At 44.3% G+C, this 25,149-nt stretch overlaps 1 protein-coding gene across 1 annotated transcript; it reads left to right on the forward strand.

The window, feature by feature from the left end:
* Nucleotides 1–181: 181 nt before the first annotated feature.
* Nucleotides 182–25,040, forward strand: wnk2 (WNK lysine deficient protein kinase 2). Its single transcript, XM_051074530.1, is given in 29 exon segments — nt 182–2,341; nt 6,452–6,624; nt 7,288–7,508; nt 8,415–8,572; nt 9,593–9,681; nt 9,875–10,073; nt 10,075–10,095; nt 10,812–11,079; nt 11,440–11,750; nt 13,273–13,395; nt 14,032–14,064; nt 14,296–14,412; nt 15,204–15,911; nt 16,253–16,302; nt 16,400–16,562; nt 16,646–16,762; nt 16,856–17,026; nt 17,160–17,202; nt 17,318–17,473; nt 17,665–18,536; nt 18,963–19,020; nt 19,150–19,214; nt 19,343–19,932; nt 20,042–20,274; nt 20,357–20,587; nt 20,753–20,851; nt 21,687–21,731; nt 21,830–22,152; nt 22,301–25,040. Coding segments are annotated over 29 exon segments (6,618 nt in total). The 5' UTR covers nt 182–1,666; the 3' UTR covers nt 22,607–25,040.
* Nucleotides 25,041–25,149: the final 109 nt, after the last annotated feature.

Here is a 25,149-nt window from a genome sequence, read left to right on the forward strand (position 1 = left end):
TGGGCAGGGTTGTTCCTCAAAGCTGACCCTATAAACCCTTCAGGTTTATCCTTGTGGAGAGGAAGAATACTTTTGAGGCCTCAAGTAAGAACTCCCTCACTTCAGATTTTATGACTTTAATGGTATATAACAAACAAACACAAAAAGATAAACGAGCCAAGGTCAAAAACTGGGCAGATAATGACAATACGGCCTCCTAACCCTGATCTCTGACCTTTGTGTGAGCCAGAATTGTAAAAGCATCAACTCTATTTCTGTTTTAACTTTATGTATTTTAAGTGCTTTTGTACAAATGATAGAGTTGCACAATGAGAACAAACTTTAAAAGCTTGATACCTACCTCACTCTACATTGATTGTCTCAATACTTTCACATAATCTTGTCACTGTATCCATCATGCTGAGAGGAAATGTTATTAGAAAGTACAATTTGTATATGATAAACTATATTTTCTGTGTTGCAAAACTGTGCAACACTAGCAATTACAGTAAAAGTGTGCACGGATCCAAAAGACTAGGAAAAGCATTAGTAAAACAAAATACTGAGAGTCTCAACCAGCCCCGGTGCGTCTTGTCTTACCCAGTGGCCCATAATTCCTAGCAACGTCTCTTTTCTTGTGGTTGGTAGGCTTTGACAGTCACCCTCCCATTGGAGGTTTAGCGCGTCACTATGAGGGCGGACAGTGGTGTGGACCACACAGCCTGTGTCAGGGGAGGCTGAGGGTGCCGCCTAAAAGCGTGCCGGGTTATTGGATACGTGTTGTTGCTAGGGGCGTGGGTTGTGCCGTGAAATATTCCAGCTACTTTCCCCAAAACCTCTCTAAAGGGATGAAATCTACCAAGACCACAGTGGTATGAGCCGGACGAGAGATGCGCCGAGAGCCGCCTGCTCCAACCTGAGGGGGGGGATACTGTGCCGCAGTGAGCATAATCTGATAAGCGCCTCTGTCCATCCTGGACTCCGCTCCAGGACAACACTCTGGAGACAGAAAGAAAGAAAAGGGGAAAAAACAATACGTGGGGATGGTCAAAGGAACAATGCAGAGATGCTGAGGTCACACTTCTCGGAGCTGATTCAGGTTTTCACCCGCAACACCTGCTATTTATTTGCATCAACCACAGCCCGGGTCGATGAGCGTTTAGAGGGAATGACAGCTGCGCACTTGGCCGTCCCGTGATGTGTCTTTGGAGGGATTAATGCGTGGCACAGCCTAAACATCGCCGCCTGTCCACTGTAGGCCAGTGATCTGTCTGCGGAACAAATCACATGTTTATATATATAAATATATATGTAGTATGCGCCGGAGAGAGGACCTTATGCAATGTGGAGGGAAGTGTTTTCGTGAGCTCATAGGTTGAACTGGCAATGACATCAGGCTTAACTTGAATAGCTCTGTGCTGTATTGCAGCAAGGTGGACCGGGGCGTGAGGTGGCAGGGAGCGATGCACGCATCCTCCGAGCTGGACATTTTTTCTTGTCGGGATGTTCCGTGCGTGCTAAACAAATTCAAGACATAAGGCCATACAAAACCCCTGAGCTGGCGAACTGCGTCACTGCATGCGAGTGTTGCAGGTAGGCAGCAAACTCTCCCACCGCCGGGAGAGCAGCATGCTCATCACCCTCCCAACGCTATGTCGCCGGTAAGTGTTTAACGATTTACCCGGGGATGGATTCGGCGGACGATCCGAGCAAAGATCCGCCCCTGGGATCCACATTTTCCTCAGCACCCAATTTAGACTCGGACATTAATGCAAATGCCTGTAGGCCTATTTACGAGAACGGGACGGACCACAATGTCAACATACAAAACGCAGCCCTGCGAGGTGCGAGTGACCCCAGCGCGTACCCCTCCACAGACTACCGGGGACTCATCCGCCAGAGGTTCATCCGGCGGAGTTTGTGGGTGTCAGACTCCGAGGAGCAGCCGGTGGACACGCCGGAGTGTGTCAACAGCAGCCCGGTGCTCAACATCGACCTGAGGACCATCGTCGATCGTAGCCGGAACCGGGTTCTTCACCCGACCCGCCTGGGTCTCCAGGAGACTTCCAGCACGGAGAGCCAGGTGGGGCTGAAGGAGAGCGCCACGGAGAGCGCGAGCGCGGAAGAGGACAAGGGCGACAGGAGCGAAAGCGAGGCCAAGGCTGAAGTCGTGCCCTCGGATGTCACAGGTAAATCAGGAAGTGACGAGAACGAAGAGGAGCCCGGGATGAAGGCGGTGTCCACTTCACCTGGGGGGCGCTTCCTCAAGTTTGACATTGAGCTGGGCAGAGGGTCCTTCAAGACGGTCTACAAAGGTCTTGACACCGACACCTGGGTCGAAGTAGCGTGGTGTGAACTTCAGGTGGGTTCAGTGATCATCCAAGCTCAGCCAATAACATTGTGTCGTTATAGGAATCAATAGCTTTGTTTGTAGTTGGCTTGTTTAAAAAACACCTGCTCCAAAAAAGTCTGTTTGCAGTCAACATTTGGGGGGGGGGCTTTGTGGAGGTGATATGTGTCCTTCAGCAAACACAGGACCAGTTCATTCATTTGAAGCTGAAACAGTGAAAGATGATAATGATTTGTAACTTTCCAATCTGACCAGATCATATAACGTACTCTCAGACCAGGGTCTACTGATTATTGTCAGGGTGTTCTGTGTATTTGTTGCCTTTTGTCCTCCCCCTCACAGGTTCATCATCCATGTGTCATTCAGAGTTATTCTCAGATAATGTACAGAAACATCTCAGCTCTCAGGGAAAAAAACTAATTAAGCAGAGAACAGCTACAGGCATTTTGTTACACACTCTCTTACTGATGATAGTTTTTATCAAAAGCATAGTTCTGTGTTTTTATAACCTTATACGCACATGAGATGCTGTTACCCCATTCTTTTTTCCATCATGGGTTTTATTAATGAGCCATCACTGAAACTATGTGTTTTCACTGGGGAGCTGAGGAGAAGTATTATTCAGCGCACTGTTACAGTGCAGATTGTAGAGGAAGTGGCTGACTTTTTGTCAGTGCTCACACTGCACCAGGTTTCCCTCTCATAATTCTCAGCCTCGTCCAGATTTTACAGCTGTCTTGATTGTTTCTAAACCTACTGAGAAATACACAGGAAAGATGTAGAGGTGTTCAGAGGCACAGAAAGTGCTACACTTAGTAGTTTACAAAGAGCCTTTAAAGTCTGTATTCTACTCCTCTGAATACTTCCTAGACTAGATTTGAATTGAAGGTATTCTGCTCCTGTGTCAGCAGATGAAGATGATTACAAAGTACTTTAGCAGGGGCTAATATAGTGCAAACACTCGGCTTCATAGCAGTGACAGCTTGCTGTATTACTAATCTGTGTATTTAGTAATCTAATGATCAGTTTATACCATCCATGTGATATACAGATTAGCCTGGAGGCAGACCTGTAGACAGTGGTTGCCCTTTCAGGGCTCAAAATGTGCTAAACTTTTGGAGTAGGTCCAGAGCAAATTACCGCCGGGAGATTACATTTGAAAACACTAAATGAAGTATTATGCTGCTGCGAGCACTGCTACCTTTACACAGTATTCTTCAGCTAAACAGCAGCACAGGCACCTGTTTACCTGCACCTGTTATAAAACAGAATGTGGACGCAAACAGAAAACCTCTCTGTTTCTGATATGTGTGGAAAATTCCTTAAATTAAAATAAAGTATGTAAACAACTTATTAAATCCATAACAGTGTTCGCAGTATGCTGCGTTTTCTGCAGGAAATCATTTTAGCAGATGTTGATAAGCTGCTCATTGTATTGTTTTAGTCAATGCGCTGGCTGGTACGTGCACACTGGAGTTTAATCAGTTTGTAGAGGCCAAAAATATCAATCAAGCCGGCGCAGGCAGAGTCAGCACCTCAACGTCATTTTAAGAACATTTAATTTACAATAAATTATCATAATAAGAATAACGTTTGTGAGGCATGGCCTTTTAGCATGATTTAATGGATTTAAGTCAACCTCCAATTGATTGTGCTCAGGGTAATGTAGTCCTGTGGGGGACTATGTCATTCACTGCATGTCTCAACCGTCCTGAACAGGGCCAAGGTTAATGTAAAGTAATGGTCCTGATGACATCCCAGGTTTAAGTCTTGGTTCTCTACTTTGGTAACTTGTATGTAATAAGAATACACAGTGTTGCTCATATTTGAATAATAAATTTAAATTCAGTTTTTCAAGTCTTCACTGGGGATTTAAGGAGATTTAAAGTGGATTTTTTTAGTATTTCTTGTTATCTGTCAAGAGAGAAACCAGCCGCTGGTGATATTTTTAAGCACTTCTTCATTATTACCATGAATTTAAGGGCATGTATCGTGCATAATGGTCTCTACAGCAAGTGTATATGCTCAGTATGTGTGTGTAATTGCGTCTGTATGGCGTCTGAGCAGGTTCTTAGGGGAGATCTAGTGATGATTCAACCATTCTGTCCCTGGAGGTGAGGCCTTGCCCTTCAGAGCTTTTGTGCCTGTGTGGCTCACTCACAAAAAAAGAAAAAAAAAAAAGCTGCTGTAACTCAAATACTGTGTGTGTGTGTGTGTGTGTGTGTGTGTGTGTGTGTGTGTGTTTGGGGGTAAAACTAAGAATGAGACAGCAGAAAACTGGATGCTCATACAGAGATTTACAAATCAGATTTGAAGAGGAGCTGGTGCCTGGTACTGAGCAGGCCAGACAGCTAGTCTTGTTACTTATTTATCCACTAAATGATGATCAAACATCTGCTGAGCAAGTTGTTTACCCGAAATTAACAAATTATGCAGCATGATTTAGTAAAAATGCCAAAAGATTTCACCACTTTGAGATCTGTGTCACACATTATTAGTTGTCTTGTTTGATGGCTTATTAATGAATACTAAACATGGATTTATACCCCTGTGGTATTACCACACAGATGTGTCTGGAGAGTGAATCCTGCTGATGCAGCCCTCTGCACCAAGACAGGGAGAGAGGAAGAGGGAAAGGGTGGGTTCAGCTAAGGATAGCGTGTAAGAAGTGTAGTATTGGATACACAGCAAGGCAAGACATCTATATTTATAGTAATTGCAGTGCAATGTCCTCACCACTCCATTAAATACAAATATCAGTGTGGCTAATGTATTTTTACCCAATTTCTATTGTGCAATATGATTTCTCAGTAAAGCTGATTCTGGGTTAAAAGTGCCACACCCTGCTTAGATCTCATCTCTGCATAGCATCTGTAGTAATCTTTAAACTGTCTAGAAAATAAAGCAAGATGGACAGAGAGATGAGACAAAGTCTGATACATTTGTTCACACTAAGTATCAGCATAATGAAGGTGGCTGAAGCAGGAGGCGTATCCTTCCCAATGCTGCACATAATCTAAGACGCATTAGGTTGCACACTGCATAGGTCACTAAGGGCTATGAATGAAATCTGACTCCCCAGCATCAGTCAATAATCAATGTCAAGAGATGTACAGTAGGTTACTGTGCACCCAAGACACTGAAAACACCAAATGCACCCTCATCACTCCCATTAAAATGTGTCTATGAAAGACAGTGGGAGAGAAAATCTGGAGGTCATGTAGCATTTGTCGCTTCCAAAGCCATTGGGTTGTATCTGCCATGCTGACTGGAGAGAAACAGAAATGTAGAGGATGTTCGCCGTCAGCTGTTTTACTATTTATACAACAGTTCGGGGAAGGCAGGGGCCAAAATATTGATCCAGTATACACAGATTCACTCAGGCTTGTACAACCAAAGATGTAAGATTTAAACTTTGAACTGTACACAGTAATCATATCAAAAATACAGTTTTTCCTTGATGTTCAAGGCTTTGTGATGGAAAACCATTTATTTACAGGTCGCAGTTATGAACCTGTCTTTTTTGTTCCATTATTTACCAGCAGCACACTTGATATTTCCAGATTAAAAATGCGATTTAATCCCATGTTTATCTGTCATGACAGATGTGTCTGTTTCTGTGTAAGAACATCAGATTGAGTCAACCTCTTACTCATCAGTCTTCAGGAAGTCTAGTCAGGATCTACTCATGGGTCTGAGGTGTTTTAGCGCTGTGTGTTTTATACACAGTGGCGATAAAAAAAGAGTAAATGCTTCAGACCCCCATGTCTACCCACTGAAAATACCAAAGTTGTATTCACCATAAACAAGAACCACAGGCAATTCTGAGTTCCACTCCTGAAGCAACACTAGGCTTTTTAAAGGAGGTTGAAAAGGAATTGTATCTCTTCAATTACCACTTTATATAACAAAAACACTGAAAGTGATGATGATTCAGCCCCTCCTTCCTCCTCCACCACCCCTCAAACTTGTTAAATCTGGACATATTGACTACTGCTGGAGCTCGTTCTCTGATAAGGCTCCAGCCTACTAAAATTTTTTTTTTTTTTAAATGAGTGGGTGAACATGCAATTCACGATTTCTCATTTTTAAAAATTAATTGTCTTTCTCTCTTTTCCCCAGGAACGGAAACTGTCAAAAGCTGAGAGACAGAGGTTCAAAGAGGAGGCGGAGATGTTAAAAGCTCTCCAGCATCCCAACATTGTGCGATTTTATGACTTCTGGGAATCACCGGTGAAAGGGAAGAAGTGTATCGTTCTCGTTACAGAACTAATGACCTCAGGGACACTAAAAACGTAAGAGTCATAATGAAAATACACAGAAAAACATCTTTAAAACCATCTTTGTTGGTATGTCTGAGATGTCGTGGTGTGCTCTTTTCAACTTTCATACCTGACTGTAAATCACTGATCATCAGATGCAAATGTGAGTCTCTTACTGCTGTTTCTATTAGTCAGTTTAAAACAACCTTACAGTAATGACCATTAGTCTGTCTACATCATCTGTATCAAGTTTCATACCAGCTGATTGACACCATTACAGTAAATCTAAAGCTAGACTGTGTGGAGACTGAAACTCCAAAGATGTTGTTCACGTTAAATAGTGTTGTTTCCTCACTCAAACATAATTCATTACAAAGCAGATTAATTCAACTCACAGTATTGGCAGCACAATGGGAAAAAGTTTTCATGCTGTCAGAACGAGGGGATTAGTTTGAGAATTGAATAGTCATCAGAGATTTATTTTTAAATATGTGTTTGCAGTCGATGCTTTAATGAAAGCAATAAAGATTAGCAAAGGAGGAACAGCTAATTGGAAACATCAACACAGTGGCTCGCCGGGGACGGACCTTGATATGTCACGTTGCCAGTTACTTTTCATTGTGTTTAGAAAAAGCCTTTACTCGGTGTCGACTGGAACATCTCTGTCATGGTAACGGTGTGTTTATCCTCTCACAGGTATCTGAAGCGCTTTAAGGTGATGAAGCCTAAAGTTCTTAGGAGCTGGTGCAGACAGATTCTCAAAGGCCTCCACTTCCTCCACACAAGGACTCCTCCGATCATCCACAGAGACCTCAAGTGCGACAACATCTTCATCACTGGTCCCACGGGCTCTGTCAAAATAGGAGACCTTGGCCTGGCAACGCTGAAGAGAGCCTCCTTTGCTAAAAGTGTTATAGGTTAGTCATCAGCAAGATGGCAAGATGCTGTTTTATTGATTTCAAACCTGCAGCAACATTAGCGTTCGTCCTGATGACTTTAACTCCAAAATTCACCCTCCTTTTAGTTCTGTTTTGGTCTCCACCAACTCCTGAGAGTAATATCTGACTCTTAAGCTCAGCAGCTCCTTGTTAACCCTCGCGTTGTCCTCTGGGTCAAAGTGACAATGTGCCTTTGTGTGTGTGTGTGTGTGTGTGTGTGTGTGTGTGTGTAGTAGATTTGTTGTATGTAGATTTGTTGTTGTGCGTGACATTTGTGATTCTGAAGCGGATATCTTTTGTTTTTGAATAATAGTACGAAGAAAAAAGTATACGGATTACGAAGGGCAGGGGGGGTTAACTGTCTCTGTCTGCCAACTGGTGCTGAACAGGATTGTGAGTTTTTAGGTATTTTTCACTGAAAAGATCTGATGAGAGAGGTGAGAGTGCCAAACAACAGTGAAGTTATGGGCTATAAAAAAAAACAAAGCAAGCTCTGTAGATCTGAGGAGAACTGCAGAGTCAGATGACAAGAATGACTAGCCCTCTCCTGGTGCACAGTCTTGGCTCAGCATAGTATCTATTTTAAGCCCAAATTACTGTGGTCAAAATTTTCTCAAATAGCTTAATGCTAAAGAACCATGAACCAGATGTTTCGGTGAAGAAGTAATCTCACATTATTGTATTCAAGTTGCACAGAGCGTCCAACATTTTTTTTAATTCTGTCATCTGTCATATGAGCAATTAGGAAATTATTGGAATTATAATTTAGCAGGCGTGTCGAATTTCAGTCCTGACACTGGTATTGATCCCAGTGAAATAGGATGAAACACTAATAACCGCATGTGAGTTCATAATTTATCACCGGCTGTTGTATTAATTCTCCAGGCACTCCAGAGTTCATGGCCCCGGAGATGTATGAGGAGCACTATGATGAGGCTGTGGATGTCTACGCCTTTGGGATGTGTATGCTGGAGATGGCCACCTCAGAATACCCCTACTCTGAATGTCAAAATGCTGCACAGATCTACCGCAAAGTCACCAGTGTGAGTTCATGTTCAAAGCTGTTAAACTCTGCCATTGCTCCCACAACTATTTCAAGTTGTTTACCACTCACTTCCTCTGAATTCTGGTGACTTATATAATATGGTACATACTTTTTTTAAGCAGCTTTTTTTTAATTTATTTTTTTTAATCGTTTTAATAAGTAATCAATTGTAACTGAGGCGCCAGTTTGTAACATATGATGATGACACCTGCCCACCACACTTTATCAAGGTAAAAGTTAGTTTATCTCTGTACTTTGCAGCTAAAACACAACCAGCATTCAATTTATAGTGATGGAGTCAATACTGAAAATGAATATTCACATTTTTGTAACTTTAAAGTCAGACTATGTAACTTTTCCTAAACAGCAGCCACTCTGGTTACAAAGTTATTGTCATGGAATAATGCTAAATGCTAAAACTGCTGTTAAACAAATGTTTAATACTCATCTTAATCGCTAAATGTAACACTAGCACAAGTGGAGGAGAGTCAGTGAACTAGCTCAGGAATATGCATTGCACATAAATATTTTTCTCAAGTTTGCTAACATTAGCCACCAAAGCTACTGGTCACACCAGAGCAGGTAAACCTGTAGCAGCAAAATCACTGAATGAACTGAGCAAGGGTTTATTTCTAAAGAACTCAGCTTTTTATTTGTAGGAGGAAAAATGTGTTATTTCTTTTTTCTAAAATTACATAATACTCAGAATTGTATTTTTATTTTATAACTCACACTGTGAGTTAATAATTAGTAATATTAATAATTAATTTTTTAAGGATTGACTAATTCCTCAACTAAATATTGCAGCGCTCCAAAGGTCCTTCTGTGTTGCAGTAGCTCTTTAATCCCCATAGTTGAGATGTGTAAGAAAAAATAAGGTGCTTTGGAGCATCTGTATCTAATGTTTTTTGACACTGCAGACAGTACTTGGTGTCTCATACAGTGACATGTTAAGCACTGGTGTTTTGAGTGTGTCACTTGGTAATTTGAGACATATTAATGCTGGTTTGTTTTGCAGGGGGTGAAACCTGCCAGCTACAGTAAAGTCAGTGACCCTGAAATTAAAGAAATAATCGGAGAGTGTATCTGTCACAGATGGGAGGAAAGGTAAGTGTACCGGGACCTGAGACAGCGTCTCAGGGCTTGTGATGCATTTCAGATGTAGGTAGGGGTTCTGACATAAATGCCAGTATTTGTCTATGACACAGTTGATGTTTTTCTGTGCTATGCAGCATTACGTTTTACTGTCACTGTGATCTTTAGTCTGGGTCAGTAGCTGGTGTTTGTGTATTTCCTGCAGGTACTCCATCAAGGACCTCCTGAATCATGCCTTTTTTGCAGAGGATACAGGCGTGAGGGTGGAGCTCAATGAAGAAGATGACGGGAAGAAATCATCAATCGCTCTAAAGCTGTGGGTCGAGGATCCTAAAAAGCTGAAAGGAAAATACAAGGACACTGGTGCCATTGAGTTTACCTTTAACTTGGTGAACGAGGTCCCTAGAAGTGGTTGCCCAAGAAATGGTAAACAAATATTTTGAGTCACAGAAAGAATAATTGAATTTTGTGGATATAAACAGACAATAATTGCACTTTTTCTTTATGCCATGAGGTGTGAGGAACTTTATTATCATTATATGTTTTAGTGAGTGGTTTGTTGTACTGTCCAGTCTGGCTGGCAGGTGTCTATTAAAATCCTCTGACAATTCTAAAATAGTTGTAAGTCAGTGTGTGAGGAATATTACCAGAGCAACAATATTTCTGCTTTGTGCTACATTGCAAGTTAACTCTCACTGATAAAAACCTGTCAAACCAGTGTTTAAACTGGCTGAGTGGTTGTGGTATAAGCACAATAACACACACACTGAGGTAGTGGAGGTGGTGGATTATTACACATGCTGTGTCATTCTGCTACGTAGGTTCTTGTCGAAGTGTCTTGTCATGATGCAGTTGCCTTTACTTTGGAACACAATCTTGGGCCCTTTTAATTAGGTGTAATGTAACTGGGAGCTGCTCAGTGGTCTGTAATGTAGTGTCTGTAATGATAGGCTCGAGGCATGTACTCTATTGATTGAAACTGGAGTTGATCTTTGCTCTTCCACACAAGCTTAAAGACAGTTCTTTTCATGCCTTTCCATTAATATAATGTAGATTTGTTGATTTACCACATGAGCTATTGAATTACAATCTTGGTGTAATTCGTTCTGATCTCCAGCGAGTATCTTACCTGTGTCCCGCAGGTCGAATCGGGTTTTTTCCTCGACTGCGATGTGAAGATAGTTGGGAAGTCCATCCGTGACCGCGTGGCTCTCATCAAATGGAGGAGGGAGCGGACTGTCTCGCCAGGAAATGGTGAGGCTGCTGCGAAAAAAACGCAGCAGAACCTACTGCAGGTGCCCAGTACCGGTGTGCCACAGGGAGCCACATTAGCTACGACAGATTTTGAAGACCAAGAGGTGGAGCAGCAGACCCTGATATGTGCTGTGCCAACCACCACATCTACCACATGTGAGAAACCTGAGCAGAAGCACACACAAACGTATCATATGGCAATACAACCTCAGTCTCTGGTAGAACCATCTAACCACTGGTCTAATCCATTATGCCTTTAACAGGTAATGGCACTGATTATGACTTCAAATGGTCAAATTTGGTATTTTTGAATGTAAGAGAGAAACACAGAAAAAGCAACTGCAGCGTCTGACTAACACCTATTAGTCAGCAATGAGACATCATCAACCAGCTTTTGAATTTTAATGAGACGCTGCTCGGCTGTCTCCCCCCCCCCCGTCCTTCTTCAGCGTCTGTCCTTCCTGCAGAGGGCATCGTGGTGAATCATAATGTTTTTTACTCACTCTTTTATTACAGCTGACAGTGGAGTGAGCTCTACCATGCAATTAGACGATCTAAACAATCAGCAAAACGGGCCCTACCAGTCGCTTCCAGAGCCCATCTCCACAGCTCAGATGGTCTACAGCCCTCCTGCACAGGCTGACCCTCAACTGCACCAGGGGCCCTACCAGCAACCCACAGCACAGGCCTCACACGAAAACTACACACAACAACCACCCACGCAGTTACACCAGGGAGCCTACCAGCAAACCACAGGTCAGCTGCATCCTGGGGCCTATCAACAAACAGCAGCACAACTGCACCAGGGGCCTTACCAGTCTCAAACAGTGAGTAAAAGCATTTCTTAGTTTTGTGGTAACAAAATTTTCATTTTGTTGAGTTGTTTTCTGAAATAACAACATCTTTACTTTCTTTTTTTTTTTTTTGCAATGATACCTGATCAGCGTCACTACAGTGAACCCTTTGTATGCCATGACAACCTGCTCATCACTGAGAGCACAGTGTGTTTTAGGCGTGGAAGCACCTCCCTGGTTGAGATCTTACGGTGTAGGGCAAAGACAATGAGTCAAAGCCCGTGTTACTGCCCGTCACAGGGTTTGGCTTCAACAAAAAGCACAGAGAGCTTAGTGCACGCCACAGACCACCTGTGCTCTAGCTCTGCCCAGAATCCATCATTATTATCTCCTCTCTCGTCCCCCCATCAATACTCTGATCATGACTCAGCAAGTCATTTTAATTCTCCTCTCCCTCCCCTGAATTTACAACCTCCCTCCGAGCCCCATCTGAGCGTGCCTCGCAGCCCACAGCCCCACCGCCACTGCAGGGCCTGCATGTCTCTCCTCCTCGGGGATAGGACGAAGGGAGGCGGATCTCTGGGACACACACACGGGCGCTCTCTCTCCACAACCAACCAGTTTACTCCGGCCTCTAAGCCAGGCTCACCCACATCTCCTCATCTGTCAAGGTCTCCCTCAGTCACTCTACCTCCTCCTTCGGCGTCACCCTCTCCCCCGCTGTCAAACAGTCAAACAACCCTGCTGACTCCACCGTCGCATCTCTCCCCGCCGTCACAAATCGCGCTCCCGCGGAGTTTGTACGAAGGTGCGGATCTCACTCTTCTCAACCACTGTCTTCATCACATCATCAACCGCAGGACCAGCTCTCCCACCCTCTCTGATAGAATAAGTCATTATGGGGGTACTGGCTCCTCAGCATTTGAGCGTATAGACAAAAGTCAGAGCCTGGAGGTCCCACTCTTCTGTAGCCCAAATCTGGACAGGAACCTACTGTTACCATCACATAACAGCAAAGACCAACCGGATCCACTGGTAGGTTAGAGATGGAGACTTCATGTAGGCTAAACACTGCCATAGCAGCAGCCTGCTGTACCTTTCATGAATCTGCCAGCTGTTTTGCTCCTACGGCTTCTCCATGATAATAGCAAAGTGCAACAACCAGCGTCTGCTCCTGCTTAATCTGCAGTAAGGGTTTAGTTCCTGGTCTCTGGTATAGATGAGGTCAGGACATAGCAGGAGTGTGTGGCAGCGTACAAACTAATGTGCTAGCAGAGTGTATGGCAGTGAACACAATGGGTGTGTGATGATAGATTAATGCTCTAACTCCACTTTTCCTTTTCAGCTCACCTTATTTAACCTTGCCAGTTGCAAAAATCCCTCTACCTCCTCACATATGACTACCCCTGCTTTGACACACTGCACATTTTAACGCCATGCTCGATTTGTTGTAGCAAATATACACGCATGATCTTCTGTTGCACAGCGAGTCATATCATATTATGTCTGAAAACAGGGTTCAGTAAATGTCATCTCTCTCGTGTGTTTCTGACAGGCAGTTTCTGCTCCAGCTACGCCAGCCCCTACTGCGCAGCAGAGTAGACAGACAGCACAGAGCTTCCCAACTGCAGCTCCCGCTCTACAGACACAGGTTACTGTGCAGCCCGGCCAGGAGCAGGTACTGCATGCCTCACAACTGAGACAGGCCCTGGCAATAGCTGTAGTGAGACACACAAAGCAGAATTATGAAGCAAACATTTGGAAGTCACCCATTATTATATAAATATTTATTTACTGATTGATTCATTCATTAGCTGCTCTTCCTGGGGTCCACAGGGAAAACATGGCTACGACAACTTCATGGAATTAGATAAATAAGATAAATTAGAGGCAGAGTAGTAAAAGAAGAATATAAATGAGTTTGGCTTTCTGGCTGATCTAAACCAAACATCAGATTTTTTTTCCAGTGATTAAGCATGTTTGGAATGTGGGCTAGCTGACTGCGCACTATTAACCTTGCTTATTTGACATCCAAAATTTCTAATTCTGTAGTGGGCATTTACTGTCAGTATGCTATAGTCAACAAAAAACACACAAAAATACAGTAAATTAATGTGCAATTTAGTGGCACTGGGCGTCTGAAAACACACTTTTTGAGGCTATCTTTGTGTGAGGTGGATAGTAAGTGCGCTCGAGTTCCCCTTCTTGAACACTTCATCATATACTGTATATCTATATATGTGTGTGTGTGTGTGAATGTAAGTGGCTTTTCATTGGTTTGTGTTTCCTTCCCATTTATCTTTTCTCCCTGTAGTGCCATCTCCAACCAGCTGCTGTCCTGCCCCAGGTAGAGCCATCATCTTTTATAACTTACTGCGGGCTACAATACACACATTGCAAACCACACAGAATGACTGAATCATATAAAGTCTACCTGCCCTGCAGCTCACTTTTATTAAAGTTGAGCGTTTAGACCAGAACCTCTTGTCGGTTTAATGGAGAATTAGTTTGTGTTTCCATCACAAAAGTCGTGCTCTCCAGTCAAAGTGAAAAACAAATATTTGATTTCCTTCCTTAGCTGCTCTCTGCTGACCAGCCTGCATCTCATCTGAGTCCTCCTGACATATCTGCCAGTTTTCCACAGTCAGTCTCCAGTGCTCCTCCCCCACTCCTGCCCCTGCAGATCAGCACACAGGTGCGTTGTGGTAGCATTAGAGACATAACATAAAACTAAGATAGCAACAGAATTTGGTATAAACATCCTGCAAAGGTTAACAGAGGTTACAGGGTTGAGTAACCCGTAAAGGTACTGTGTGAATGTTATTTCTATCGACTGGTTGTCTTTGTTCATTGTATATCCATTTTCCCTCTTTCTTTCCCAGTTTCCCTCACCATATCCTGTTGTTCAAACAGGGGGGCACAAGCCCCCTCCCTTCTCCTCAGTACCTCTGCCATCTGCCTACAGCAGCAGTGGCCCTTCTATGTCTAGCACCTACTACTCACCCTCACCCCACCATCCATCCCTTCCTCTGACCCCTCATTCTGCCTTGCCCTCTATACCTACTCTAGGCACCCCTCAGACCCCTTTGTCCACACCTCAGCACGTGCCCAGTGTGGCACTCCCAGTCCCACTTCTTACCATGGCCATGCCCCCTGCACTGCCTCAGCAGCAGGGCGGCCCCCCTACATCTCAGCCAAACCTTTGTAGCTTCCATACCGCCCATCCCATACCTCTCTCCCAGGTACGAACCACCCCATACCCCGCCCCCCACCCTGAGCAGGAACTGGCTGAGCAGCCTGTCCAGGTGAATATTTGACTCAGTACTCACTGTAATGGCTGGTCATGGGAAATCTGTAATACTAGGGTGGCAATCTATCTTAACCGTTGGTGTAGTGCATGCAGGGCATGCGTTTGGGGATTTAGGGGTGAACAATGTCTGTATTAAGTGATGAACAATTCCATAAATGTGTTTTTTTTTTTCTTAGGTACAGGCGATTGCTCCACAGGGGAATTTGGGAGATGTTCAGCTTTTGGCTCCAGTCCACCCTGTTTTACCTGCTGTTCAGACTCCTCTCTGGGGAAGCGGGGTAGATGCTCCAGAAACCACAGCAGCTGGCCTAAACTTAACTGTAGCTCCTGCAGGTCCACCTCCAGTTCCAGCCCCAGCCTCGATCTCGGTCTCAGCCGCAGGACAAGTCGAAACTCAAGCACCGGCACAAACTCCAGCTCTCGCCCCAGCACAAACCCAACCACCAGTCCCAGTATCAGCTCAAGCTGCAGCCATGCCTCAAGCTCCAGCTTCAATCCTTGTTAAAGCCCCAACTTCAGTCCTAGTACAGGTTCCTGCCTCTGCTTCAGTCAAAGCACCAGTTGCTACGTCAGGTCCCGTTTTTGAGCCACCAAAAGTCTCATCTACAAGCTCAGACATGTCGTCTGTCATTGGTAAACCCCAACTCATGGTCCCTGGTTTGGTTTCAGCCCCGATCCCTGTCACGTTGCCAGCCCCTGTTCAGTCTGCAGCCCCCGCTCCTGCTCCACCTTCTGTCGCAGCTTCAGTCCCAGCTCCAGTTCTGCAGCCTGCTGGCATCCAGACAGCAGTCTCATTGCCTGAGTGTGCCAGCCTGGCCACAACTCAGCAAAACCTCGAAACGACATCTGCATCCAGCACCCTTCAACAAGAGCCTTGTGTAGAGGTAGGGATAAAGCCAAAGTCTGCACATTTCAGGGTGTAATACAGATCCGCGCATATATGCAAATTTGAAAGATTTAAATTTGCCGGATGAAAATTGTCTCTGCATCAGTGACGTTTAATTATTACTCAGAAAGCATGTTAAAACTGGCTGCTTTTTTAATTACATTCCCATCAGTTTTATACCTCCATCTTGAAAGCAGCTTCTTCATCTGAGACTGAGATAATCCTTTAAGGTCAAAAGCTAATAGCACACATTAATATCAATACCATTGCTGTATAGTCTTGCAATGATCCATTGTGTATAGAATAAAACTTTTACCACGGTCTTGTTTCTGTCTTCAGGATGTGCTCCAGGACAAACCAGTATCTTTACCCAGCTATGCGTATGACAGGTGTGTTTTTTCACAGATTGTCTCTATTACTTAATGTGATGAAAATGTGTCACCAGCCTCGGGGTGATTATGTTTTTTCAACTTTTCTTTTTCATAGTCTCAACTCTGACGTGGCGTCCGGAAAGGAAACAAGCGACGGCTACGACAGCTTGGCCAGCGGGGGGAAGGGTGACGGAAAACCCAGGAAACACCACCGCAAATCTGCCCGTACGCGTTCCCGCCAAGAAAAGACCAGCAAACCCAAACTTAGCATGCTCAATGTGAGTCATGGTGTAATTTGAGACAAGTGAAATTACAGTTTCTCAAAACCATTGATTGTAAAGTGTAACCTCTACCACCACAGGTTAGCAACACTGGCGATAAAATGGTCGAATGCCAGCTCGAGACTCACAATCACAAAATGGTGACATTTAAATTTGATCTGGATGGAGATGCTCCAGAGGAAATTGCCACTTACATGGTTAGTTCAGCCTTTTACCATCTGTAGTTTTTGTCTTATCAATTGGTTATGTTTGTGATAGTGTTTAATGTCTTTAAAACTGCCTGCCTGCAGGTGGAGAATGGTTTTATCCTACTGTTAGAGAAGGAGATCTTCATCGACCAGCTAAAGGACATTGTGGATAAAGCTGAGGACATGCTGAATGAAGACACAGAGGGTGAAAGGGCCTCCACCTTGAGTTGTAGTCCTCAACAAGGCCAGTTGTCTGAGGGGCTAGTGGGAGAGGTAAGGGGGTGGATACAAATATAGTCTCTACAGATACAATACACGTGCTTATACATGGATTTAGATGTTTTCAGAGACATGTTGGTGGGTGAATCCTTATTTACTCAGCTTACATCTGTCTATCACTCTGTAGAGTCAGCAGCCTGGAGCATCTCAGCCCGTCTATCAGCAGAACGGTAAAACAATTTCCTCTCTCAAAAATGCAACCATCTGCAAGTAAATCCTTTCTGCCTGTGTCATATTCACTTCTAAGAGCATGGGGTGGTAATTCTCTGAACTCTTTGACTGCAGTTCTTCACACAGGAAAAAGATGGTTCATAATCTGCCCCGTAGAAGAGACTCCCACATCCAGCCAGGAGACCCCATCTGAAGGCACAACTACGCAGTCACCTGGGAGCTCAACCACCACCCAGCCTGCTGATAGCGGCACTGCAAGGCCGTCCAGAGGTGACTTTGTTTCCGCAGAGCAATTTCACCACAGTGTCTGACAGCTTCATGGAACAATAGCACTGCCTTGTGGCAGCAGAACGAAAGACACCTTTCAGCTCTCTCTGGGCATTTGATGACTTTATAAAATATTTTTGAGTCTTGTAATTTTTCACAGATTTGGCTTATGTTCTTTCTTTTTCCTCCTGCAGAAGAGGGGTCGTCTTCTACGATGTCTGGTGGAAGTGGAGGCTTCACCTATGACGTGTATGGATTCTGCAGTCCTCCAATAATGTCCAACACAGACCCACTTCTTTTGGCTACTCTGTCACCTCCTGTGTCTGCACCCCCGACCCTTCAGTCCGTGTCATCAGTGGAGCCCGCAGGCAGCTCGGTGCAGCCCAGCGTGCATCAGGCCCAGCCAGCCAGGGCTCAGACTTTGCCTCCATCATCACCACATACGTCTTTCCCGGTGGATGAGTCACAGGGATCTCCTCTGGGCTCCGTCTCCCCGACCCACACTGCTCAGCAGATTCCTGAAATGACGTGTTCCGTTTCTATAGCCGAGGAGGTGCCCTGCTGCCCTCTGGTCATGCCCCTATCTCTGGATGTGAGTGGGTCACAGGGTGGGTCCCCTCTCACCCCACTTCCACTCCAGGAGCCAGGTTCAGCCAAGGAGCCGCTGTCCGTCTCCTACCCCTCTGCACCGCGAAGCGAGCGACCACAGCAGCCTGTGGTGCTCCACCAGCCTTTTTCCAGCGTGGGAGGGACCAAAGTGTCCTCACTACCACAGAGCCCCGCGCCGTCCCAGCACACCGCAGGGCCCGGTGAGTCAGATGGCGAAGGACGGCTCGGCCGGGGTGGCTTTGTGGACAGCACCATTAAAACACTAGACGAGAAACTAAGGAACTTGCTCTACCAGGAATATGCTCCCATGTATCCATCAGGCAGTGCCGCAGAGACGCCAGGCTCCGGCACTGAGTACATCCAGTCTCCTCCTGGTCCAGACAGCGCCACAGGAGGGTCAGGAAACAGCACGCCAGGGCCGATGGGGGAGGGACGTTACAGGGCAGGAGAACAGCTGGTAAGTGCAACATTTAAGATGCAGTCAGTAAGTTTTTTAACAATATAAAGGTTCAACCATATAAATTAAATAATGCAGGCATTATATGTATGAAACCTTTCATAGCATCAGAAAATGAAATGAAAATTTAGATTCAGCTGCTGTGCAGATATAGTGTATGCATCAAAATAATTAGTTTAAGATGCAGAGTTTTATTATTTTTTTATATGTACATGAAAAGCAGAATTAAATTGTTTGATGAGAGGCTGGATTCTGCAATATATTTTAAATATTTTTACTGCTGTGTTACCACAAACAGATATTAACTTGTATCATTGGCATTGTTGTCAACAATCCTCAATCTTTAAGACAATATTAAGGATTATATTAATGCTTTGTATTCGTTTGTAGTGTTGTCACGTGTCTGTTTTGCTCCTTTATTATTAGCCTCAAATCCCAGAGAGGATGGATAGTTTGAGCACACTGAGTGACTCGGCTGTGTGTGGTATGTACTGCGCATGCTAATCAATTCTAATCAACACAACTGCCGTCATTAACTTCTGACTAATTTACCTGTTGCTGTTAGTTTGTTACTGCAATGGCACAATATTCAGTGTTGTGGACATTTTTACAGCCTCCCTGTCAAGAAGACATGTTCCTCACTCTGCTTCCTGCTCTGGAACAAGAGGTCGATTTAAGGTACAAAAGGGAGAGTTTCCTCACATTTAAGGGGAAAGTAAATCTGTCAGATTAGTTCCACCTCACTTGATATTAGAGAAGCATCACCGTCCTGTACGAGTACTCAGTCTGTTCTTTGCCTCTGGCAGATAATCTCTGTTCCACCTGAAGTGGCCAACAGACGAGATGTGAAACAAAGGAGCTGGAGCAGCGCTGCCTCTCCGGCACACCCTGTGGGATACAGCGGGGACAGCAGTCAAGCTGAGGCCATGGTTGCCTCCACCACAATCGGACGTTTTTCTGTGATAAGCACTGAGGACGACATTACACAAAGGACACGTTGCAGCCGCTACTCTGCCCCGCCTGATTTCTACCTGGACACACCTCCCTCCATGGCCAAGCGGGGCTCCCTGCCTCGCGCCCTGACCTCGACCTCTGTCCCCGTGGACGTCACGGTCCACGCTCGCTTCCTCTCCTCAGACTCGGGGGCCGAGAGCAGCCCTGCAAAGCTGGCTCCGGCCACCCCATCTCAACACACTCGCTCTGAGCGCAGGGGAAGTGACCTCATGAAGAGGGCAGTGGCCTTCCTCCGCCGTTCAGGGCGCAGCAGCAGCGTGCAGAGCTCTGACTCACCAAGCAGGCATGGAGGCGTGCACGGCTCGGCCTATGGCAGCAGCGATAATGACTCAGAGATGGAGGACTCAGACATGAAGAAGGAACTACAGAGACTCAGAGAGAAGTAAGCACAGCCAGAGGTTTACATTCAGTCTTTTTTAGTGTCTTAACATGAAAATATTTTGTTATTTAGCTTGTACCTGACCAGCATATTCCTGTCTCCATCCCTGCAGACATCTGAGGGAGATCTCTGAGCTGCAGGCTCATCAGCGAGGAGAAGTGGAACTGCTATATCGCCGGCTTGGCAAAGTCCCTCCTCCTGGCCTGGGTCTCTCGCACGTTGGGCCACACGCCGGCCGTAGAAAGAGGTCCAGCAAGCACAAGCTGAAGCCTGGCAAACTTCTCAGCCCTCTGGTCCAACAGTTTAGAAATGTCACAACCAAAACTAGTGACTCCAGCAGATCCAGTGAGTATCTTCTCAGTCTCCAGTGTCATAAGCTGAATTTGTACAGCAAGAGCAAGGACTGTACTATTCCTTGTGTCTTCAGGTGCTGCTACAGGCACAGGTGAGCCCACGGTGAGTTTAAATGGCTCTCCAGCCAAAGGATCTTTCCCCACTCACGGCAGGGCACGGTCATGCACGAGCCACATTCCCTGCTCGACCTCAGAGCCCGTGCAGACTCAGCAGCCCTGTTCCCTTAAGGGCTCGCTGTCCTCTGATAATATTTACGCTGGACTACACGGCGATGGTACGGGCACCCGAGCTCAACCCGGACAAGGTGATCACCAACAACACAGTCTTTCCACTTATACTAGACTGTAAACATCTAGATTCACCAGAGAATTAACAAACACTGTGGTGTCGTGTTCTGCTTAATGAGTTCGGGTATTTCAATGTGTGCTCTTCTTACCTTTTCTCCCTCTTTGGTTATACTCCTCTACAGGCTGGTCTAATTACCCTCAACCATCTGAGAGAGTGACCTATAAATCCAGTAGCAAGCCACGAGCTAGATTTCTCAGTGGGCCTGTGTCTTTGTCTATCTGTTTGTATCTCTTCTCTTCCCGCATAGCTTCACGTGTTTGTTTCCCATATTTTCTATTTCTCTTCTTTTAGCTCACTGATGTGTTTTTTTTCTGTCTTTACCTAAGTGTCCCACAACGCTGCTGGGTTTTCTTTTGCTTTGCCTCGTCCTCATCACTTGCCTTTATCTTGTATTTTTGTTTGCGCAGAAAGATATTGTTTATTCAAACCACCGAGGAGTAAAGTTTATTTTGAAAAAGGAAACATTTTTGATTGGTTCGATGTTTTTCGTTGTAAGGGTTATTTCAAAAAACCTTTTCCAAATGTGGAAGAATGACCAAGAATTTGCCCAATAGAATAGTTAACTATTTGTTGTCTTATTCTAGATGTTTGAGGTTTGGATAATCAAGGTTCATTATGATAGTAATTATCTCACATTTCACTGATGCTTATGCTATTTATCCACCTTGTAACTCACACATTTTTGTGACTTATCCACCCTGCATTACTAGGCAAAGGACTTTTGCATGCCAATCTGCTGTAAAAATCCTAATCTCTCATCTCTTTTTAACCTCTCTCTCCTCCTTCTTATCTCTGTCTCTCTCTCAAAAAAAATCCAACACTGCACTTCGATGTGGCTCTCATTTGGGCCAGCTGCATGATTTTCCTAATAAATGCAATGGACTTGTTTCAGGGGAACTGAATGCTTTGTTTATCCATTTGTTAGTTTGGTTTTAGTTTGTTCCTTTGTTCTGTGGCAGTGTTCAGCAGCTTTGTTTTGCACTAAGTCCTGTTATTGATCATTATTTCCGGTTAATGGGAATGATCATTTGTATAAGATCCTTTTTGTCTCCTAGGGTCAACGCTGAAGCGACTGTGTCTCGGCAAAGAGCGTGGCAACAGTATGTAGAATTACAGTGTCTCTCCAAAATAGATTGACTCACAGTCATGCCACTTCATATCAGTCTAATCAGCGGAATAAACATGTGTGTCTTTTCAGGGTCTGCAGCCGGATCGGGTTCTTTTAATCAGTCACAGCAGCCGCCCACCGGTGCCACACCTCCTCCTCATCAGCCTGTGATGGGGCTGGCTCAAGCTCAGGCCAATAACAGCAACAACAAGACAGGCACGTACACCGGCACGTCCATGAGTGCCACAGAAAACAACCTGCCTGAAGACCTGCAGCGGCTGATGGACGACTGGGCCCAGGAGGTTCTTATTGTCACCCACAGGCCGCGCACTAACTCTCTGAGCATCAGCAGGCAGCAGCTGTGGGATCAGTTTGTGCCTCGAACACATAGACATCTGTCTAATGCTTCAGATGTGAGTTTCATGCGAGTTATGTACCAGTGTGGATCCAGGTTACAGTGTAAATCTAGTATATCCCTGTAGTGTTTAGATGCTGAAGCCTGAACTACATACTGTGGGCTGCTGTGAAGTTGAATATCTGTGCATTATCTAATCCTTTCAGGTATCGTCATGGACAGCCCCTGGCCCAGAGGCCTGCAGTCTGCCCCTGTCATGGCCTGACAGCCCCGGGTCAACAGTGATGAACACCCCCCCCTCCACAGGGCCCCATCCCAGCTATCAGCTGCACTCTCCTGCTCCGTTCAGGGCCTTGACCTCGTCCCTCTCTGTTAGCCAGTGGCCTGATTTAATCTTCCCTCTCCCTCCTGGAGTTTTTGCCTTTCCTGCTGTGCCCTCAGCCCAGGACGCCCCCAGCCCCGCTCCAGCTCCATCATATCAGCCACCCGACCCCAAAGCCAGGACTCTCTAACCTGAGTAGCATTGTGTCTTCCAACTCTTATTACCAAAAAGAAATCTCATTATAGTTCTAGTCAATCTTATGTGCATATACTGTATATATTTAACCAGCATGTATGTAACCATATGTACATACTCGTCTCTATTCTGGAGTTTTATGTTGTTTGTTTCATTTGCATCAACATACCTCATGTCCATATTACAGTACATACTCCTTGAGTGCAGTGTAATGGTAGTAGTACATTTAAAGATGTATAGTTCAGGCTTCAAAGTGCAGATTTTTGTCATTGCTTACATACTTTTCCACTCACTGAATGTACATAATTTACTGTTCATTCAAGCCATGTTTATATAAATAGTTCATGTTTGTGTTGCTCATATCACCCCTATATATATATATAAGCTGCCGTGTGTATATATGAATTCTTGTTAGTCTGTACATAGCTCCTGTGTTTGTACAGTTAACATTAGATAATCCATAGGGTCGGTGCTGCAGCTATGTGTCTTAATGCAACACCTTATTAGCCACCATCATGCCATCACTGTGAAGACTTGACATCCTGGTCACTAGGACCGGTCGCTTTACTCTCTGCTCTCTCAGTCCAAGGATAGGTTTCATTCTTCATCGATGAAATGCTTCCAGCACAAGCGCTTGAAATATCCTTATGAGATTTGAATGAACTTGAACTTTATCTTCAGGTGGGACAAAAAAAAACACCCCACCTGTGAGAGTGCCTTGAATTGCAGTTTCAGTTTTCTGAAGACAAGCATTTAGGTTCAAAGCAGACACTAGATATTCTATATATGCTTTCACCTTCAAAGGTAAATTATGTGATTTGAATACTGAATGTGGATTAAAACATATTTGATTTAGCAACAGAACATAATTAAACACTATAATCTGGTCATGTTGCAGTTCATAAAATATCACAGATTGTAAAAAAAAAAAAAAAAAAAAATAAAAAAAAAAAAAACAACATCCAAAACAGTTAGGGTTATTTAATATCTTGACTGCAAGTTTTTCCTGGTTCACTGAAGTAATTTTCTTGTGGGATTGCTCTGCCACCTGCACCACAGCCTGCATGAATACACTGATATTCTGAATGTGCACAGGTCCACATGGTGAGTTACGGGAGGATATTGTTAAGAGAAACTGGCACTGAAACCATACGATAAAAGGAGGGCTGAAGGACTCAACGTACGAGTCGAAATCATAATCATCTCATACCTCTAATAATGCAGTCTGTAGCTTTATATATCGTTGCCTTTGTGGTTTTTAAGAGATTACTGTGTGGTTGGTGGTTGTTTGATAAATGCTGATGATATGACGATGTTAGAGGCACAGCCGTGGAGAATGTGAATTACTGAGAAGCCACAACTGTTTGACATGTAATTTGTACAATGCATAGGTTTTGTAAATTCTGTTTATTAGATGCTGGCCTCACACAATCATCTGGCTCTTACGGCTAATTGTATGTATTCTGGCTGGCTTAATTCAAAGATCTCCAACAAATATTGCACTATCACCGTTTCAGTTATTTCAATAGTATGGCCTCAAAAATAACACTTTCACATTCAACACTTAATTATGCTGCTAATTCTTCTTTAATTCCCACTGAGAAATGGTTTGTTGAATGCATTGATATTGATGTATTCTGTAAAAACAAAGCAGTGGCAAAAGTCTGCATAGTCAAGATGTAGGATGGCTGTGACAATAAAACAGTTCTTCAAAGCTGAGACAGCCATCACAGACAAATTGCTCAGTGAGGATTCAACTTTACAAAACAGTTATTTTGTTCTCTTTGTGTCTCCTCTCTTTCCCAGTTCAGAGCCCCTTCAATTTCAACCTTTTTTTTCCTTCAGTTAAAGGGGTAATCAAGTGATTGCAGTATTGCACTTTCATACGTTCAGGGGTCTCAGAGAGAGAGAGATTTAAAGAGCAACAGCAGAGGCTGTCTGACGTTTGTTTCAGACGCTGAATTTCCCATAATACAACTCAGTAACATCTTTGACATCATTAGACTTATTTTTCAAATTTGGGAAAGCTTTTTCCAGAGCTACAGATGACATTTTACAGCAGTTTGAAGTAGTACTCCCTGTGATGAGTGAACTGGTTGGAGTGCCCCTGTAAAATCCCTCCATGTTTGCACAGCGTGACAATGATTTGATTTAAACTGAATACTCGTCTTAAAGGCAGAATTTCTCTCATGTTGACATTTTTTCTTGAGAACATCATCTATGCAGCTATTTCCTTTGTGCTTTACACAGTAATCCCTGTCTTTGATCTCTTTGACGCTTGCAGTGAAAGCTGGTTGTGTGTTTGCTTTTGCCTGCTGTATCACCTGTTTTCCCCACACTTTCCTGACCTCGTCAGATCGGTACTCTTTCACAAAAGCTGTACATACTTGAAGACAGTAATAATAAATTCATTTTTGCTTGACACCATACATTATTAGTCATGTACTTGTTTCATTTACAGTGCATGACAGACATACACACTGATCAGCCACAACGTTAAAACCACTGACAGGTGAAGTAAATAACATTCATCTACAG

Source organism: Lates calcarifer, linkage group LG12, assembly GCF_001640805.2.
Source record: "Lates calcarifer isolate ASB-BC8 linkage group LG12, TLL_Latcal_v3, whole genome shotgun sequence".
NCBI classification, from domain to species: domain Eukaryota; kingdom Metazoa; phylum Chordata; class Actinopteri; family Centropomidae; genus Lates; species Lates calcarifer.